This window comes from Leptosomus discolor, chromosome 1 (assembly GCF_034619465.1).
Source record: "Leptosomus discolor isolate bLepDis1 chromosome 1, bLepDis1.hap2, whole genome shotgun sequence".
NCBI lineage: Eukaryota > Metazoa > Chordata > Aves > Leptosomiformes > Leptosomidae > Leptosomus > Leptosomus discolor.
The window spans coordinates 95357643-95379496 of NC_141391.1; the positions used below are offsets into that span (position 1 = coordinate 95357643).

The 21854-nt window shown below is 42.4% G+C and overlaps 1 protein-coding gene across 1 annotated transcript in view; it reads right to left on the reverse strand.

Annotated features, from left to right (window-relative positions):
• Positions 1 to 12261, reverse strand: part of MED14 (mediator complex subunit 14) — a 37496-nt gene extending 25235 nt beyond the window's left edge. Inside the window, exons 1-6 of the mRNA XM_086477372.1 lie at positions 12080 to 12261; positions 10063 to 10089; positions 3805 to 3910; positions 2944 to 3117; positions 2046 to 2175; positions 172 to 300 (exon numbers count right to left, since the gene is read on the reverse strand). Coding sequence (XP_086333498.1) covers positions 172 to 300; positions 2046 to 2175; positions 2944 to 3117; positions 3805 to 3910; positions 10063 to 10089; positions 12080 to 12261 — 748 coding nt within the window. The remainder of the gene's footprint in view (positions 1 to 171; positions 301 to 2045; positions 2176 to 2943; positions 3118 to 3804; positions 3911 to 10062; positions 10090 to 12079) is intronic.
• Between the last annotated feature and the right edge of the window lie 9593 nt (positions 12262 to 21854).

Here is a 21854-nt window from a genome sequence, read left to right on the forward strand (position 1 = left end):
TTAAGGTATTAAAGGCATACAGAGCAAGGGAAAAACGAGATGAGTATATACAGCTTCATTATCTCAAGTTGTGATGTGCAAAAGACCCAGTATAAACAAGACTCATACAGCATCAGAGATGAACATCATGTTAAAAAGAAAGTGTAAAGGTTTGATTTTTTTTTTTTTTACCACCAGTTTCCTTGTCTTCAACCAAAATTTCCAGTTTGAGAAGGCGCCAGGGGATGTCAGGGTCATCACCCATCACTGTCAAGGTGGCCTCAAACTCACCCTCAACTCGGAACTTCACACGGCCATTGGCTAATGAAGAAAAACAAATGTTTTATTTCACTCAGCCTCCTAAAATGTCTCAAAGTATCAGTGTGGAAGCTCCTGGCACTCGCAACGGGTTACTATCCTATGGTTTCTGCTCTGTTGCATAAGGTTCTGAGCAACTCTGAAGACTTCACAGTTGTTTCTGCAACTGGACCAGTGTCAATAAGCAGCATGGACAAACATACCAAACTGTCTGAACAGCAGCACTTTAGTCATGGTAAATTGTTAACACCTGTGCTAGTACAAAAAAACAGAGTAACACTGAGCTAACTACCAGCCTGACAAGTTACACAAACAAAACATCTGGCTTAATTTTTCCAATTCTTTGCTATATCAACAACGAATAATTTAAGCAATATTCAAAAGACGTTCAGAACATGATCCCAGCCCAGGCTGAAATCTAGCCCTGGAAACACATCTCACTGCAAACCATTTATTTAACATTAAAATATTATAACTCCATTTTCATGGGAGGAAGATAATCTTTTGCATAATTTATATATATGCACATAAGCAAAGATTATGTACACTATTTATCTAATTGACATATATATCCTTACACATTTGTGAAGACTGCTAACAGTTTCAAGAACTGGGAACAAAGACTGTCAAAGCTATGTAAACAAGGTCACAAGGAGAACGAGCATCAAAGCAAACGATTTAGTACAAGTCCTTACTATAACCTGCAGGTCAACCTTCTTCTCAATCACTTAACAAAATATGCCATAGACCTTATACAATTATAGACATATACAAATATTGGCATAGAAATTTTAACCACTTTAACTCACCAAGTTTCATTTTCAGAAGCATCTCACACATGCTCTTAAAACAAACCAAACCCCAAACCAGAAAATAATAGCCACTGAAATGTTAGTTAACTGAAAAAATCGGAAGAGCTCAGACATATATCCATTTACACTTCCGTTAGACAAAACCAGCTCTAATACTGATATTGCCAGCGTGCACATAGGGACCAGTGAAAACTACTAAGATTTTTCAGAAACATCTTCACTCTAGGTCTGTGGGATATGGTTTACACATGGCTAAGCTTGTCTTCACTAAAAGCATGGACTAGGTCCATTCCAGCCCTATTCTTTGTGACTCTGCAGTAACCTCGTCCAGTTTATAGCCATCCTTCCTGCAACAAAGGTCATCTTAATCTCTAGCACTACTTGGGCTACATGAAAACAGAGCTCTGAAAACAGATTAAGAGATCTGGCACTGCAGTGAGACACAGAACAAAAGGTAAATGAAGATACAAACAAATTCTATGCATGAAGATGAATGTCAAAACAGACTTAAAAAACAACACTAGAGTGACTTGTTTAAGCTAAAGTTCAAAGAGTTTCTACAGAAAGATCTAACAGTTTGATTAAACAGTGTTTTAAAATTAACTTAAGATAAAGTAGCTACATCGTTAGGCCTAAGACTCTTTCATAACACATTTGCTGAAAGAGCAAGACAATGTCTACAACCTTTTGCCATTACCTGCACAGGATTTAGTCTTGAAAGTAAATAATATTTCAGCAATATTATCAGTGGCCTTTTTTCCAACAGGGGAAAATACACATTTTAATGTCATACAGACAGAGGATCCCAGCCTTAATAGATGAAGCATGCCTAACGGTCTCACTTAAACTATGTTTTAGCTTTGCTTTAGCACTAAAGTAATACTTTTACATCAGCCTGCAATAATGTATTCTTCAAAAAGCAACTCTAGTTCTTACCAACTGTAAGATTTGCCAGCTGTGGAGGGAGATCTGTAGTCACAAGTCGGTGTCGAAGAATCTGGTTTAGCTGATGAAGTGTGGTTTGCTTCTCACTCTTTGTTATTGGGTCAGGAGGGATTATTTTATCCTGTTAAAATAAACACAAACAGGTCTACGTATCTCAAATATTTATAATACATTGACAGTAGCCATGGTGAAAACTAACCAGACTAGAAGTCTGGAAATACAAACACTACAGGCCATTACAGATGAGAAAAGTTTTATATCTTACACTCAGACTTGTTTTCTAGTTGATTACATTTTACCTGAGACTGACCACTGAATAAAATTGCTCAATTTGGATCAATTAAATAAATTCAGGGCCTTACATCAGGCTAAACTTGTTTTTAAATACTAAGATTTGAAAGCAAATCCTCATCTGTAGCTATAGATCTAAGTCACAGGTACTACTGTTTATGTTACTTCATAAAATCCTGTTATTTTGCATTTTAACAGTAAGAAAAGGCAGCAGCACTAAAGAGAGCTGTTAAGTATTTCAGTACATTTCCAAATACAGGCAAAACCTGTAAGAACAGTCAGTATCTCCTTTTCACATTTCATTCTTCTAGGATGGTGGCTTAGCACATGCAAATACTTAAAGAATCAAGGAAGAAGAGTTGCTACTATATTCATCCTAGAGCAGAACTAGTTTAAGTGGAGAGAATGTTTTACTGTGAAAACATAACTTGTTCAAATAGGAAGTGCTCTGCATGAGAAACTGACACTAAGGAGACTTGGCACTAGGCCTGTATTAAACTACAGTTCCATTTGCACATAGACGATTAGTTTCATTAACATGCATTTGATACGGTACAGGGGATTTTTCTCCCCCCAGGCATATGGCAGCATTATTTACCCTAATGCAGGTAGGCAGACGCGGGTATGATCCAGTTGTCAGAACATCAATAGCATACGGGATAGCAAAACTAGGTAGACGAGCATGAACCAAAGCATCTCTAGCTAGCGATGCCAGACGATCAGCAGTGTCCACAAACAGAATGGCTTGCTGATCTAAAAAACTTGATATCATCTGTAGAAGACAAGGAGGAAAAAAAAAAAAAAAAAGTATGTGTCTGTAAAATGCACAAATCAATGCCCTTTTATACTCAGTTCATCTAGTGCACACGACCAAGATGATTTTATCTGTCACTTCCAATTCAAGTAATCACATCGATAAAACAAAGAAAGAATTAGTATTCCGGCCATTTCTTACATTCACATGCAGGGACACTTTAAATCTGCATGCCATTTCTGATGCTGTGGGGGATCTGTAAAAGCCTCACAGCTCTTTATCTGATGATTGCTCCTGGAATGCAATCATACTTGTTTGTAATCACTCGGGGCTTGTTTTTTGCAACATTTCGGACTTTATCCTTACTTAACCAAGAGCAGGATGAAAGTGATAATAAGAACTAACATGCCAAGATGATCATCTTCCCTGTCCTATCACCTAACCCCAAAGCACTCCTGAAACTATGTACAGACAAGCCTTTCATTTTTTGCCACTGATGAGTTTTTGGGAACATGAACTGTTAAAAGACAAGAGTATACAATTTCTAAATAGGAAGAAATTCGTTACAACTTAATATTAATTTGCCTATGAAATAGGCTTTTTTTTTTAAAAAAAAACCACTTCTATAGTAAGGAGAAGTTAGAGTATACCAAAATCCCATATCACTTCAAGATTATCTCATATCAAACTCAGTTGCTAACTTACCGCACATTTTTCCACCTTTCCGGCGTTATTAGCCCATTTGACTAAGGCTAACAAACGAACAAACAGTTGACGAGTGCGACTTGCAAACTGGACTATTTCTATTTTTCTGGAAAAAAAACAAATGTACATTAAGCCAGGGCTCAGATGCATGATAAAGCTGCAATTTAACTCTGTGCTGATAAAAAAAGCTGTAATGATAACTTCTAATTGTGTTAACGGAGGCATCACTAATATATGGCTTGTTTGATTAGAACAAGAGAAGAAAAAAAAAAGCTCTGAATACCTAAATGCTAACAACATACATGGATTCTAACCAACCAAAACTGTCTGGGGAAACAAAAAAGCATATTAATATGAATTAATCACTGATTTTAAGAGAAACAATTCCATAGTGAACTCAACTGAATTATTTTTATACCTTTTACAGAATATCCCCAGCCTTATGATTAAGTTTAAAGTAGACAAGGCAATATACCTAAGGGTTACTGGACCTGGCAGTAACATTACACTGACATTCACTAAAAACAAATAAATAAATTTGGTACTAAACAAAATATCACTCCAGTAATTTTAAGATGTCTTTACACAGTATGTTACAATATGCTACCATTTTGCCAGGAAAAAGGGTGGTGGTGGGGAAGACCACAAAAACCCCCACCCTTTTACTTTCCTCTCCTTTCCTGCCTTGCAAAGAAATGGGGATAAGGAGAATTTACTGATAGTTAATACTCCTCTCACTGTGCTTTGTACGAGGTAGTCAAAATGAGGCAGTGTACGTCTGCATGTCTTAAGAGCTATTTTTCGTAAAAGGGAATGTAATAGGGCCACACCCAGATTTTCCCCCTTCATTACAGATCTACGCTGTAGATGCATTAGACAAGACATACAGATCTACAGCATAGATCTGTAACACCACACACTCTGAAATACCATTTAATCTAATGTTCCTGGAGGTTTCCCTTCCTTTCTACCTGTTCAATTCACTAATTTCATCACGGTTTTCCAGTTACTTTGGAAAAAAAACCAAGCCCAAGATGTTTTTCTGATATGGTTTTCTAAAGTAACAAAAGCATTTGGACAAAAAGAACATTAATCAGTGCAACAGATATTGGCCTCTACCAAACAGAAGTTGCACCTCCTTCTGATCCTAATCTGTAAAACACGTAATATAGATAGAGCCTGTTTCTGCTGAAAGTCTTGTTGTAACGAGGTTAACTCTTTTGTGCAGTTAAGTAAAGCATAATCTGCTTGTAGCAGATGAACATTTAGGGCAGAAGCACAACCAATACCATCTGGTCCAGTTTCTTGCATTACATACTACAAACCTCATCCAAGAACTCGGGCATTAAGCCAATAACTTCTCTGCATTCTACAGCATCTGTTTTAGAATGGCGCTCAGCCCGATATTAAGATTTCAAGTGGTGGACAAGCTGCTATACGTACATACTGCTCTAACATTAACCACACTATGAAAACAAGATGTTGAGAATTTTTAAAGATACAGAGAAACTTCGTGGTATTTGAAAGATGTCTACAGTGAGACTTTAGAAAGCCAGTAATCTCTCAGACAAACTCCATACATAAATTGCTAAAATCCAGCAGTTATGTCAATCAAATTTCCGTGGTGAAAACAGCACGATAGCAAGAAAAAGTCAAACTCGTGTTCTGTGACTGGAAATCAAAGGTAGACAACACCGCACCCACCCACCCCTCCCCCCCAAGAAAAAAAACCAAACAAACAACAAAACAGAAAAAAGCACAGCAACTTAATAATGAAAATCATTGATAAAACTAGACACAGTATTCCAGTAACTGTCCCATTAATACCACACGTGTGAAGTTAGAGAAGACCTGTCACTTCTACTTAACAGAATCCTGCTTCCATGACCATCATCCCTGAATGACAATTGCACTGGGATGTGACCATCATCCCTGAATGACAATTGCACTGGGAATTCACATCTGCCTACTCCTCTACTAAGAACCCAAAGTCTTTCAATTTTGCTGCATTCCTTTGTGCTTCATCATAGATACAGGACCTTACGCTAGGTTGCACAAAAAATTTTATTCAAGAAAGATGAAACTTAAGGAAAGAGTCCATTTACAAGGGCTATAAAAGCAAAGTACTTTAAAAACCTTTCTAACAACAACAGTACTTGGTGCGTTCTTTACCTTTGGTCTTTACTGGTAAGTTCTGATCTCGGGGGTTTCAGATCCTTCAGACTAGTGGCTGAGTCTGGGGGAGTGAGTGAAGCATTAGCTACAGTAGAAGAGTATCAAGTTAAGGACTACTTAATCAAGCTTGACATACAAAAGCCCACTGGAGAGGATGGGATGCATCCAAGGTGAGGAGGGAGCTGACCCATGCCACTGTAAAGTTGCTTTCTATCATTTTCAAAAGGCCACAGTAGTCTTGACGACTGGAAAAAGGGAAACATCATGCCCTTCTTCAAGAAGGATCTAGGCACCTACAGGCCAGACTGCCTAAGCTCAGTTAAGAAGAAAATTCATATAACAAATCTTTCCAGAAGCTATGTCCAGTTAAATAATGAACATGAAAGTAGCCTGGGAACAGCCAGCACAGATTTGTCAAGGGCAAACCATCCCTGATCAACACAATTGTTTTCTACAGGACGAACAGCTCTGTGATCAGTGGGAGAACAGAAGATGCATTTACATTGAATTTTGCACAGCTTTTGACAAGATCTCCCATAGTACCCTTGTAGCCAAGCTGGTGAGATACGGCACAGGTAGGTGGACTACAAGGAAGGTGAAAAACTGGCTGGACTACCAGGAATAAAAGGCTGTGAGTGGCTACTAGTTGGACTTCTTTAATGCTGGTTACTAGTGGTGTTCCTTAAGAGTCAACACTGGGACAAATATAATTTAACACCTCCATCAACAACCTGCACGATGTGAAGGAATGCACTCTTTGGAAGTTTGCAAGGTGATGCCAAATGGGTGAGAGCAGACACAGGGACCTCAGCTGGCTGGAGGAACTGGCTGACAGGAACCTCATGAAGTTCAGCAAAACCACATGCAAAGTCCTGCATCTGGAACCAAACAGCCTCATGTAAAAGCAGAGGCTGGGTACTAAGCAGCAGCTGGGCAGCAGCTCTGCAGAAGTGGGCCCGGGGGTCCTAGCGCACAGCCATCAGCAACACACCATTGCTTGCAACAATGGCAGGCTGTATTAGCACCAGTGCAGCCTACGTCAAAGAAGGTGATTATTCACCTTGAGTCAGCGTTTGTGAGACTATGTCTGCAGCACTATGTCCAGTTTTACACTCCCTAGCCGAGAAAGATACTGCCATACAGAAGTGGGTGAGGCACTGGAACACAGGACATACAAGGAAGGGCTGAGGAAGCTGTTTGCTTCTACTTAAGAAGAGAAGGCGATGGTGAGATTCTACTGCCATCTTCAAATATTGTAAGGAGTGTCATAGAGAAGATGGAACAAGACTCTTCTCAAAAGTGCAAAAGGCTGAGGGACAACAGCCACAAAGCAGAAAAACTAGTTAAATATTAGGAAAATAAACACAAACTGAGGTGGTCAAAGACTGAAGTAGGTTGCCCAGAAAGGTTGCAGGATTTCCATCCTTGGAAATACTTAAAACTCAACTGGATATGACCCTGAGCAACCTGAACCAACTTTGAAACTGTCTTTTAATTCAAGCAGAGGGTTGGACTAGTTATCTCCAAAGTAGCATTCCAACCAAAATTATTATCCATGTCTATGAAAGGAGTGAAATAACAGTCATTTTGTCATTAGAAAAGAATGGAACTCAATGTTTCACAAAAATTATGTGTGTAATCGCACTGTTGTCAAAGTCATGAATAACATGCGGCCTTCCAGCACTTAAAGGGGGCTACAAGAACGATGAGGAGGGACTCTTGATCAGGGAGTGTGGTGATAAGACAAAGGGTAACAGTTTCATAGATTTGTATTATATTGAGGAAGAAGTTCTTCACTATGAGGGTGGTGAGGCACTGGCATAGGTTGCCCAGAGAAGCTGTGGCTGCCCCCTCCCTGGCAGTGTTCAAGGCCAGGCTGGATGGGGCTTGGAGCAACCTGGTCTGGTGGAAAGTGTCCCTGCCCATGGCAGGGGGGTTGGAACGAGATGGTCTTCAAGGTCCCTTCCAACCCAAACCAGTCTGTGTTTTTACAACAGTTCTGAATGCCTTTTTTTTTTAAAAAAAAAAAAAAAAAAAAAATCTTGTGTAGATGATAGAACCTTTGCTGCAAGTTTGAGAAGTAATAGTCTTGTTCACCAACTACTGCAAAATCAGTGGAAAAACTGCCTGGTTTTAGGAAAACAGTATGTTTATATAGTTCTTGGAAGTATTTTAACAACACTGCTCTTTCAAATGCTTCTCAGCAGGAACTGTACATTCAGGAATGCAGATGTAAGGTTTTACCTTCCATTTCCCCACAACAGAAGACAGGGCCTTGCAAAGTCATTATAACCCAAGTCCCAGTTAAATCTTACACAGCCATTACTGTATTTAGATAAAAGTTTCCCACATATTACATTTTATTGGAGGGTAAAAAGGAAAAGATAAAGAATACTGATTGAAAAACATCTCCGTTATCAAGAGGCAAGCCCCTGGATTTCTCCCAGAACTCAGCATTATTCATTTTACACAACAGTACTGATTTTTTTTTAATCCAACCACTTCCTTCTGTTATAAGAGTTATTTATTTGTATCATTGATAACTAATAAATGACCCTTTACGAAGAAAAGCCATATTATACTATAATGCGTAATTTCCTGTCAGTTTTTCTTTTCACAGCATCTTTTAGCTAGGCATGTAGTGATGTACTTAGGGTTCACGTGAACTTTATTAGAGGGTAATAACATCACATCTTCACCAAAGTATGTATGCCATGTCACCAGGCTACCTTCAAGAAACAGACCTTGAAGCCCAACTACTGCTGTTGTTACAGCTCTCAAAGTTAGGAAAAAATAGATTAAGCTGGATAACTACATTCCTTAGACTTCCTCCAAGAGCTGGAAAGCCACTTCAGCAAGAAGAGTTGTAAGTCAAAGCTAACAAGGACATGAACGTTTAACTTCAAGACAATTTCAATTGCAGGACATTCTTTGTAACCATTGAAGGATGTCTAATTTTCTTTTATCTGTAATCGATTAGGACTGAAGTTGTTGCTTCAAACCTGCGTGCCCCACAAAGCAAATTCCAGCTTTACTAAGAAATGCTAAACATCTAGGTGGGAGGAGTGCTCCCACCAGTATGAAGGAGCTCTGGACCCAAGTTGAACATTATTTCCTCAGCAAACAGAGTGATAACTAAAACCAAACAAACAACAAACCCCAGACTGTTTCTCTTCATCAAATGTTATGCATAAGCAAAAGGCACACAAGGAATCTTCCCAGGTTATGATTCCCCGAAAACGGGATTAATTCCACAACATGTTATGAGAGTTTTGAAGATTTGAGATAACTGAATTAATGACCATCTTGCTACAAAGAAATCTTTATTAAGGTTCTTAGGAATATCATAGCTGCTCTATGTCTCCAAAGAAGATCAGGTCAATCAGCATGTCAACACAAATAAAGGAAACAATTTTCTGACAACTTCCATAAAATTTATTCAAAGAAACAAAAAGCAAATCAAGTTCTTTAATCTTGGGAGGTGGGCTGGGAGGTTAAAAAAAAAAAAAAAAAAAAAGCCTGTTCTGGTCTCTTACTTTTGTTCTCTAGTAATCTTCAGAGTTCAAAACCACATAGAACAGAAACAGGAAACAGCACTCATGATAAGAAAGATCAGGTAAGACAGAAAAAAGCGGAGAAGAGGTTTTTACCTTGTTTCCATCGTTGAACTGCCGCTTCGGAACAAAAAGTTTCTTTATCACACTAACTAGAATCTATTTAGGTTCTCCAGTTCCCTTTCACATCAGCTTTACTGTCACTTCATTGCTTCAAGATTCATGAAGAGAAAAACACCCTTAACAGAGTTCACCTACTATAACAGCGACAGTAGGTTACCGAACGATGCAGCAACAACAACAACAAAGAAGCCCAAACAGCAACAAAACCAAAACCCAACAAAAACTAATACTGCTGCTGACACTGAGAAAAATCTTGAAACTATGGAGTGACAGCAAGACAGACAAGGCTTATTTTCTTGCACAAAATCTAAAATTAGGAGAAAAATATTTTATTTAATTAATCTGAACATCCTAAACAAAGTTCTATATTTTAACATGCGTTACAGGTTGTCTTATTGTAACTCACCTTTCCATATCAGTCTTTCTTGGCAATCTATATTAAAAAAAAAAAAAAAAGAAATGCTTATTATATATTGTTCTATTACATTTCAGACCACTAGAAATTTCGTTAGTAACCCTTCAAGTAAGTACAAAAACTTCAACATACCTATAAAGAGCATTTCAAAATTTTTACGACTGTAAATGTTTCCTAAAATCTAATGAAATTACGTTTGATAAAAGAAGCAGCTTGACAGCTCTAGAAAACAGCCTAGTTAAGGGGGAGGGGAATAAATAAAACCAGGTTTACAATAGCACCACAGGGCACCTGCCATTACTCTGTACCAGGTAAGCTGGAACTGGTTGAATTAATTTAACAGCTTGATGAAGGGTGCCAAAACCCCAAGGTTTCTGCTAATCTAGTGAGCCCCGCAGTATCACTGCCTGTGCTTTGTAACTGATGACCCTCACTAAGCACCCACAGCTAGGGTTAATGAATTCATAGCAGCTATCCCAGAACATCTGCAGCAGGTGTTAAAATTGCCTGTTTCCTGATCTGCCTGAAATGGGTTTCTCTTCCCTTTTTAATCCATCTAAAAGTGGAGAAATGCCATACTCCAGAACTTTTATCAGCACCCCGCGTGACAGACACGACAGAAAAACAGTCCCCTCTCTGCAGTATTGTTCTGCAGGTATCACAGGCATCTTGTTTAGAAAGTGATTTTTTTATTATTATTCTAGGACTAGGCTGGTGCTGGTAAAAGAATGAGAAATCATTTTGTTGGAAGGAAGGGTGAGAATACTTTCCAGCTGGGATTTCTCCTAGGCAAGTCCATACTTTATGAGGAAATACAGTGGAAAATCTAGCTCACCCTGCTTTTGGAGGGGACACTACACAGCTTATAAACTACTTGGTGAATCAAAGGGCCTAAAGCATTCCCCATGCGCTGTTCACAGCACCCATTTTATTTGGTACCTTAATTACCTGCTGAAGTCAAAGGGACCTGTTCTACACCTTAATACAAGAATAAAAGACATCACAGGCACATGCTCCTACAAGAACGCACACAGTACCAACTACTGTCTACGCAAACCATAAACATACGGGAAAGACTTCTTGACTGACCTTTTGGAAGCTCTTCCAAAGCAAACTAAAATTCTAAAACTCCTCGTCCTTTCCAGAGTTTGAACACTCTCAACCCCGAGTCAAGCAAAACCCTGTTTGCATGCTTACCAGATTTGGTATTTTACAAAAACTATACCTATTTTTTTTCCACTTGTTCTGTATATCACTTTGTAAAACATACAGGTTCCCCACAAGAACCTCTAAGGTTAAACAAAGTAAGAGAGAAGCAGGTTTATTCAGAGTCCAAATGCTTTCAGGAAAGTTTTTCTTGGCCCAAAAGCATTCCTTTGTTTTGCCACTTCAAACACAACAACACTAGCATAGCTGATCATAAATTAAATGTAAATAACTTATTTTATTTCCTCAAAATAATCAAACGGTATTCTAAAAACTACACAGGTAACTCAAGTAATTGCAGCATCAGAAAATATCTCAGTTTCACACCTTTCGGTTTCCTGTATTTTGATATCAGCACAAACACCGTAGTTAGGGTTTTTGACAATAACTCGGGGGCGAACTTAAGCGTTTGACCAGACAACCTGCACTCACAGAATCACAGAACGATAGGGGTTGGAAGGGACCCCGAAAGATCACCTAGTCCAACCCCCCTGCCAGAGCAGGACCACCTGCCTCACGGTCGTTTCCTCTCTCTATGACAGGCCTCTCGGCAGCTTTCACCAGGCCCCTGATTACAGCCTGGTGCAGAGACAAACCTGCACGAACAGGGCATTTCCCCAGCGTGGGAGAAGGGGAAGGAACAACCACCTCCCTCCGCTCCCACCCCGGCCGGGGTTCGGGACAGATATCCCTGGCGAGGCCTCCTCCTCCTCCCGGGGTGCTGGAGGCGGCACTGCTAGCCCTGGCAGCCGGGCAGGGAGAGAGGCGCGGGAGCGGGCCGGGGGAAACCGGGGGCACTCACAGGTCGGCCAGCACAGTGAGCTCGGCGTAGGTCCGGTGCAGGAGGAAGTCGATGAGGGTGCTGAGCCGGTAGCCGGGGCTGGCGGCGGCTGTCACGGCTCCGGGGGCCGGCGGGGCCGGGGCTGACGCGGGGCCCCCGCCGGCCGGCACCAGCTGGTTGCTCTCCAGCTGCACCGGCGCCATGGCGGCGGCGGCAGCAGCAGCGTCTCAACCCCGGGTAGGAGCCGCTCGGCAGCCCGGGGCGGCCGGCGCTCCCGGCAGCACCGGCACCCGGCCCGACTCGCCCCACACGGAGGGAGCGGGCAGGACAGCGGCGGGGGCGGGCGGGGGCGGGCGCGGGCTCCGGCGCTGGGGCGGGCGGCGGCACCGACGGGGCTCCGCAGCGTTCAGAGCCCGCTTGGCGCAGGGGCCGCCGCCATGTTGGGGGCACGGAACCGGAAGCGAACAGCTGTAGCGGACCGGAAAGAGAACCTTTCCGGGACAGCCTACAGCGGGGGGTGGGAGGGCTGACACCGCGCTTGAGCGGGCGGGGCCGGCAGGTGGCGGCGGCGGCGGGTGGCGCGCGCTGGCTGCCGAGCCGTTGGGGCGGGGCGTCGCGTCGCCACCGCTGCCGCCGCTGCCTGAGGGCCGTCGCGCGGGGCCGGTCAGGGCGGCGGGAGGGCTGGGGGGGTGGCCCGGCCCACGGCTCTTGAGGCGCCGGGCGGAGCGGGAAGGTGTCCTGTGCCTGGGGGGAGGTTTTGGGCGGGGGTGGCTGGAGAGGCCGAACCTGGCGGCCTTGTGGTGGGAAACGGCGGCGGGGGCAGGCGCGGCCGGGAAGGGGAAATGGCGCCGTGCCGGGGAGCGAGGTCTCTGGAGAAGGGCTGGAGGTGGCTGCCTTCCCTGGAGTGCTTCCCGGCAGCGCCCGGCTGAAGCGTCTGTGAAAGATAACGGGGGGAAAAACCAGGGGCGGCTCTCCCATTGTATCTGCCCGCGGTAATGAAATAGGGGGTGAAGGAGAGGCAGATGACAGACTTAGCCTCTCAAAGAGCCTTTGATGCGGTTCTTTAGGCTGCCAAGGAAACAACGGCCCGTGTTAGGCGGTGGGTTGGCTAATCCCTTCCTAATGACTTGGGAAATGTGAAGCATTTGTGAAGGGTGCGAAGCGATGCCGGGTAATGGGAGAGTAGAGGCAGCTAGCTATACATCCTCCTCCGAAGTCACTGCGAGCGCTCGGAAGAGGAACAGTGAGCAGTGGAGTGGTCTGTGGGATCTGGTGATAAACATAAAACCGTGGGAACTTTTGTGTATTTCTGTTTTCCAGATTAACTGACACTTCTGAAGGGAGAGGGGAAGTCTGTAGACAACCGAAGGTGGAATTTTTTTTTTGTGCTGGTTACCAAAGTGGACTGTGTAAGGAAAAGGACAATATAAAGCCTGGGTGTTTTGTGTCACAATTCACTCAAGTGTTAATTCATAAGTTCTTGCCTTATGATTACAAAAAATCCTTGAAATGGGCACGTCATAGCCAATAAATACTCAAAACTTCTCAAAGTTTAATAAAAAGAAGAAAAGGTCCTACTTGTTTGATATTAAATGTAGACTTCTAAAAATCTCTTACTTGTCTCTTTCCAAGAGAAAAAAGGAAACTTTTTTCGACCTGAGAAGTGTGTAACCAACAGTTTAATAATAATAATAGAAAAAAAAAGGCATCAACACCAATGACAAGATTAGTCAGTTATATTCCTATGGGGAGCATGTTTCTTGCTCCAGGTTATGAGCCGGTTGGCAGCTGACAAGGAGCAGCTTCGCTGGCAGGCAAGCTCTCCCATAGCCCCCATGGAGCACAAAATGCTCTATTGAGCCAGCGGGGCTGTTGACTCCACGCTGACACACCAGCTCCCACGTTGCTGCACGGGCTGCCAGCTGATGGCTCTGCTCAAAGGAGATGAGACACAGCCTGCAGCGGGGTGCAGCGCCTCACCCACCTGGGTAGGAAGGGGCAGGATCGCTGCAGCCGAGCGCCAGCCTGCAGTTGGGTGGGCTGCGGCAGCGGCAGTGAGGTGAAGTTGTGAGCCTTAGAGTGGGGCAGTGGATGCTGGTGGTTGGCTGGGAACGTTTTACTCCTGAAATTACTAAAATGTGTTTAGACCTAATTTTTGCCCCCCCCCCCCCCTTTTTTTAGGTTAATGGAGGGGCTTTTTCAAGACAGGTAAAAGAAATGCCTACTTTATGCTGTTTATACAAATTAATATATAAAGAATAGAATGGCAAATACTGTCTGGATCATATTTTGCTACAAACAAGTTATTCACTTAGTGTATTGTAAGTTCTTGCCTCACCATTGCAAAGATGCATTTTTCCACATGTATGAAAATAATTTTTTTCCTTTATATACATGAGTAAGTACAGTGTGTCCATTTTATGGCCAACTAGTTGCACTGTTGAAGAAAATAACCAACTTACGTGCACAGGAATACAATTAGGCCATCTAGGAGAACTATAATTTAGAAATACAGGCTTTTTTATTGTTATTTTCCTTTTTTTCCCCCATCTCTTCTCTTCCAATTTAGTCTATAATAAAGTTCTCATTGATTTCAGCAGCACAGGCTCAGACTTTGTTGATGAAAAGGCAGGTGGGAAACTGTTGTGGTGCAATTTGACTTTGCCTCTGTTAGAGTAGTTATTGCTTGGAGAAGTGCTGGTCTTGGTGAGTTTTTCAGCCTTGGCTGGGGCGGGGGGGGATATCCTCAGCTTGGCTGCCTTTCTCCGCTTCTCTTGGAGAGGAGAGGTTAATCAGAGCTGCAGCAGGGATCGTGCTGAGCGCTTCTGTGATGTGGGTGCATAGGAAAGAAGCTGCTGATACTGTTTTTGAAGAAAGGAGGAGCAGCCACAGAGAAATTTCAGAAGCTCAAGGCTTACGCTTCTGTGCACACAGCAATCATGCTGTGGGGAGACTTGGTGAGATTAGTTGTTTTAACAGTAAGCTGGAGATGAGTATTAGGAGTTCAAAAATCAGGTGACTGGCCTACATAATACTGTCCTGCTTTGGCTGGGACAGAATCGTAGGCCAGCCATGCTGGGCAAGCTCAAGTCAGCCAGGGCAGCTGACCTGAGTTAGAGACAGGTGTAGCCTGTACCATGATGTCGTGGTTATTATAAAGGAAGGAGGTTTGCTGAGGAAGGGGAGCTCCTCTGGGGTTCCTGCTGGGGTTCCTCCTGTTTCTCCTCTGGCTTCTCCCTGTTCCTGAGGACTGCTGTCCTGTTGATTGTGACAACGGCATATTCATTTGGCTGAGTATAACTCTGTACATCTCTGTTGGCATTGGTGTTACCTCATTAAAATCTGTTTCACTTCCACCCATGGGTCTGCTCTCCTTTTCCCTGATTCCCCTCCCTGGCTGGTGAGGGGTCATCAGGTGATAGAGCGACTGTTACAGTTTAGCCCTGGGTACAGGCTGAATGTAGACAAACGCTTGTGTGAAAAGAAATGTGTACATTTGCTGCTTCTTGTTGCCTTTCTGAAGTTGGCAGTGCTGCTACTCTTGATGCAAGTGCTTTTAAGAAGAATGAGCATTGTGTCTAAATTCAAAACCCCAGCTTACAGCAATTTGAAATAGGTTTTGGAAGTCTATTGGGGTGGCAAAGACAAAACTGTGGGAGGGAAAAAGCCTGGGCAGTGGGGTTGCTGGAAACCCCAGGAGTGACAGCACTTCTGGGGGGGAGAGTGCTCCCGGCATAATGCTTTCGTGTGGAGCAGATGAATTGCACAGTATGATGTATCATTCTCCCTGAGGGTGACAAAGTTGGATTTTTCAAGTTATGAAAAAGGACCATGAAGCTTCAGTTCTGATTGGGGCTGTTGGTTCCTGCAGTCTTATAGATCCACAATTTCTTAACATTTAAGTGCGTGGATGGAAAATACTGTATCTGATTGTGGACTGCGGTCAGGCTGCAGTCATTCTATATGCAAGTTTGTTGCATGTAGATAACAAAATGTCTTAAATACTTAGAATCATTAACGTTGGAAAAGACATAAGATTGTCAAGTCCAGCTGTCAACCCAACGCCTCCATGCCCACCAAACCATGTCCCAAAGTGCCACATCATGTTTTTTGAACACCTCCAGGGATGGTGACTCCACCACTTCCCTGGGCAGCCTGCTCCAGTGTTTGACCGCTCTTTCAGTAAAGAAATTTTTCCTAATGTCCCATCTAAACCTCCCCTGGCACACTTGAGGCCATTTCCTCTCATCCTCTCAAGGTAAATACCACTCTAGATGCAATTCTTCAAATAATGAAATTACTCCAGGTACAATGCAATGGTGCATTTCAGGAGAATAGTCAAGCAAAAGCAATAGGTAATGCTGAAACTTAATCCAAATTGTATTATTTTGTACGGTAGTGTATGTCACTAAATTACATGTCCTGGGAGATTCATTGTGAGTTACAGAATTTTGCAGTTTGCAAGAGTAAGAGGATAATTCAGCATATAATATAATCTGATTTTATTTGATAGGTGTGGTTTATTTTCAACTGTAGTTGATCTGTTTCTATGCTGCCTAGTTACTGGGATTATGATATTTTATTAAAACTTCTGAATCTGCTGTTAAGCACTTTTTAAAAACAGTGACACTAACAATCTTGAGACTACTGTCACGCTTTCCTGTTGTCTCTTTGCTAAGAGGTAAGCAGTGCCCATTTGTGGGGCAGAGAAGGATGGCTGTGTTCATATGGGGTTTTCAGGCTACCTAAATACAGATTTGTACTGTATTTTCATTTGTGTTCATTCTCTTAATTCAGCAGGTTTCAATCTTCTGCCATTTAAAGCCAATGACAAATTTTCTAGCGGTAATGAGAAGAGAACAGGCCTGGTGAGTCTCCTGCATGCAGCTGGCTCTCGCCTCAGGCTTTCTTGCAGACGGGCAATACCTCACACACATGTGCAGTGCAGCGCTGGGACCCCTGTACAGCTGAGTGACCTGATGTGCGGGGAGTGCCTGGCCCGTACAGGTAGCTTGATGACCGGCTTTCCCTGGCTCATCTCATCATGGGGCATGGGCACGGCCTTAGAGCCGCAGGGGAACTGGGAAGTGCCTGGCTGGAGGATTTGGCAGGCACGTAGGGGAATCGGGGGTGGGGTGGGGGCTGCCCTCACAGAGGGATGCCCGGCATGGCAGCCTGTCTCCAGGTGTCAGCCTGGCCAGCTCCTGCTGTGTCATGTCCGTCAGGCACCGTGGTAGTCTACTACGTTAGGCCTGTGCTGCTGTTGTGACGCACTGCTTGGTCTGGCTTAAAGGACACTTGGGCTTAAGAAAGGTTTGGGCATTCCCAGCCCAGGAGCACTGCCAGATCTTTCCAGGGCAGACGGCGCTGCGGAATCAGAACATCAGCTTCTCCTTCCAACATTGTTATTAATGTACTTTGTGACTCCAGGCAAGCCATTTCTTCTTCGTGCCTCAGCTTCCCTCCCCGCTTGTGAAATAGCTACAATAGTGACTGCACCCCTCTGTACATGAATATTTATCCAAGCATGCAGACAAATGTTTTAAATTGTCTCCTCTCTGTTAGCATAATGGGCAGCCTAGAAGCCCAACTTCAGATCAAAACCTGTTGATACTTAGCTGTGGAGCTAACAGCGTTACAGAGCTAATGGGAAGGACAGCAGATGACTTTCTATTTCCAGAGAAGTTAAACATTTACTGTTCTTTGGAGCCATGGAGCAAATGTTCAGTGGGAGGGAGGTAGACAATATCGCACTCTATGAGACAGCCTCCTAGCTGTCCTGTGTTTGTGTGGTTTAGAGCTTGGTCATTCCATTTCTCTGTCAGGTTTTTTTAATCAGATAACTGTTTAATCACACAGGCACCTCTTGGACTTGACTTTTAAGCATTCTCTTAATAATAAAACATAATAGCACACAAATATAGTGCAAAGATTTCTTGTTAATCACTTGATTTATAAGGTGTTGCGACATTTAGCAATGTTATATCCAAATGCCTATATAAATTATGAGTAATAAGAGTTTGATATCTTTCATCCTTTTCAGAAGACATCAGAGAATCAGATCTGGTGTGGGAGAGTTCCCACACGTACTATCAGTTATTACAATGATGCATGTTATGAACTTAACAAAGCTTCAACCTTGCATTCAATGGAAGTTAAGGTAGGTGTTTAAATTCTAATGAGATGTCATGCGTTGCTGTACATGAAACGTACCAATAGCAAAAAAAAGATTTAGACTTTTCCACCGTAGCACTTTCATGAACATAAGACTTTTTCCATGATGTTATGATAGAACTCCAGTTGAAAAATATTGATGACCTTTTAATCACAAAAGATTTTATGGCCTATATCTTTATTAGTGATTACAGTATTTGTTGACAGTTCAGTACTTGATGACACAAATCGCTGGTTTGTGAATTGTACAGGGCTATTGCACCTACAGTAGAGCGTTCTTTGCAAAAGTGTATGTGTGTGTGTTAGAGGAAGGAGGCTCGTAGCTGGTTACTGCACAAGTGCTCTGTTTTGGGTTTTTTTTTTTTTGTTTATTAAAAGGGCTACTAAGGGAACCAATTAAAAAAAAAAACCCAACCTGTAAGTTTTAAAATTAGTACATCTCTTTTTTGATCTACTTTACTCATAGGATTAAGTTTGGCAAATATTTTTTGGAATGGTAGAAATATATAGTAACAAATTGAGAGTTCTCTGTGGGTCACTCATGGTTTGTGAGACAGTGTGCCACTGTGAGACAGAGAATCTCTTGTGCAGTGCGCAGTAAAGTACACTACAGTTCTAATTATATGTTGTGAACAACTTAAGAAAAGAAACATTCTCCAAGTCATAAAATGGAATCTTTGATTTTATTTGAATTTACAAAAGTCCCCTTTCTTATAATAATGCAAAATGGATTTATTTTTTTTTTTAGTGCTGAACGTAGCCATATTAGTCTGAGCTTCTTTTGGGGCTTCTTTACTAACATTGTTGATATCCACTGTAAATTTTAAATTGGTTTGTCTCTGTCAGACTGGAACTAAAGCTAGCTAAAGGCCTTGTTATCCTCAAAAGAGTGTATTTTCTTTATTATTATTGTAAATTAAGTTAATTACAACTCAATTTACTATTTCACCCATACAAGCTGCATTTTTTCTGTGGGTAAAAAAAATGCTTTGTTCACAAGTAATTCTGAAATAGGAGCAAAACAGTAACATCCTTTCTGGACCCCACATCTTTGAAAAGCTAACAAAGGAGAAAGAACCCCTGATGTAGCGCATGGCAGTGAAGTGATGAATTGCACTGTTCAATCATTGACTTGAACAACTTGACAATACTATCCATAACCTGTGATTTCTCCCTGTCTAACAGTCACTGTTACTCACAGAATTTGAAAAAATACACTTATGCTGGAAAAATACAAAGTGAGCACTTATTTCAACATGAAAGTACTTTTGGCCAGAAGGATTTATCTGTGCAAACACCTAAAGAGATGGAGACAATATCGGGGAAGTAGATCTGATTAGTCATACCCAGTGGGAGAAGGACTGCAGCTGTGAAGTATTCTGTCCTAAACTTAGAAGTAGACAGCTCGATTGTATTTAACTGCTGCTGGCTAATACATTCAGACAGTGCAAACTCTCACACTGTTCTGAAGACAAGGGTGGGTACCAGAACATGCTTAATTGCAAACGCTTTGTAGATCTGCAGCTGTGGTCAGATAACATTTAAATGCTGACCCTCGCTCTCAGAAGTAAGGGCACACAGAATTATGCCTGAGCTGCCATTCTCCACCCAGACTTTGGATGTGAAGGAAGTTTCTGGGCTAAGATGCTATCCAAGAAATTTCCTTTTTGCACAGCTTCTAGAACGGGATTTTTATTTTTTTTATTTTTTTTTTTAATTTTTTCCCAGGAAGGATAAACCGTCACTTTTTGTAGCAGTTAGGAGAAACTTATCTAAACTCTACTTATGTCACAAAGCTCCAAGATGTCAGCTTTGACAAAAGGGGATGCCAGAACAGGTTTGGCTCTGGGGACTGAGGAGCTGATTACATGTTTAGCGGTGTGACTGCAAACTTGGCTGATTGAGTGAACTCCAGCAACTACTCGCTGTCCATTAAGATTGAAAGAAAAGCGCAGTGAAAAGGCAGAATGTTACATCTGTAGCAATGCAGGAATACTGGTCCTCTGGGGGATTACAGGATATTTTGCTTGCAGGCAAAAGGAGCAGATTGCTCTCAGATGCCATAGGGGCATGCACACAGGCAGCAATTCCGGCCAGTGCCAGTTTTGGAAGATCAGACAACATAGGTTGAAGGTGGGATCACCTCTGTGCAAGGATCCTAGTTCTCTGGAAGCACAAACTACTTGTACCTAATTAAATACCTCTGTGGTGCCAGAGGGATATGCAGCACGTTGTATGGGGTCAGGCAGCACCTGGCTGAGCAGTTGTTTACAGAGATTTTTGTGGGGCACAGACCACATCCTGAGATGTGCATATGGCTCACAGTTCATGCAATTTACACTTTAGCTTAGAAGAAGGATCCCAGCCCCACTGATTGCAAAGGTAATTGACAGCCTGTGCCTTGCTGCAGTGCTGTGGGAGTCTGCAAAATGCTAAAAGTCATTACCTTTCTGAACAGCTGTAGAATGCAGAAGACAGTAGAAACTCAGTAAATCCTAACCACGTTTTATTTTAAGTTGAGTTTCAGCCAGGAAAGCTGTAGTCCCTTCTGTCTTTTGTTTGTTAGAAAATGATCTGATTGTGGAAACAGGCATTTCTTGTGAAAATGCCTTCTCAACAGAAAATACAGCACAGTACAATGGCACCGTAGTGCACACTGAATAAATCATACGGGGAAGTGAGTGAGCTTTACCTCTGTACAACGTCACTTATTAAAATTGGTTCCTTCAGGCTTGAGAGCATGATTGGAAAGAAGAGCAATAGCAAAGCTATCTCTCTCCCTCTAGTGCCTACAGAGCCAGACTTTTCAGAGTGTGACAGCTCAAAGTAAGACTGAAAGAGATGCAAAAAAAAAAAAAAAAAAAGTCTTTCTGCAGTGTATTTAGGACAAGCAAAATCACATTCACAGCTAATTTTAAGCAGCCTTCAGAATGCAGTATAACACCTTATTAACTCACTTGTACTTAATCCTTGCATTCTGCTATTTTTAGAAGCCATCATGCAATTCAGCAGTGCTTTCAGCCCATATCTCCTTTGTAATGGATGACACTGCTCTATTTCTTGTTTTAATTTAGAATGCGCTTTCTGACAATAAGCCTTGCTCACACACAAAAGTTATATTGATTTAACTAAATTAATTTAGAAATGGAGTTAGATAAACATGCACACTCTTCCTTCTCCTCCCCCAAACGTGGCCTTCTTAATTTGGCTAAAGAGTGCCCTTTGTCGCACTGGAACTGGTGGAAGGCCTGCCTTCACCACTTGCCCCTGTCTGATCCACTGCAAGGGGAGGAGAGTTTGGTCTAGTTGAACCTCTTGCAATCTGAAACTGTAGGAGGGTAAAGTCACCTTCATAGATTGAGGGTGCTTTGCCAGAGGGCTACCTCCTTTGACCAGTTTTGTAGTGCAAGTACCCCTGCAGGTACTGGATTGCAGCAATTTGAATGGATGGGGTTTGAGGCTTTTGAAGACCGCCTCTTCCTTCGGCAGCTGATTATTTTTTGATCACATGGGAACTCAGGGTACAGCTGTATCAAGTGTAAACAGTCTTATTTTGTCTGTGCCTGGTTTTATCTTGATCCAGTATCTCCCAGCCAGGAGGCTTACGTTAGCTTTGGGCTGC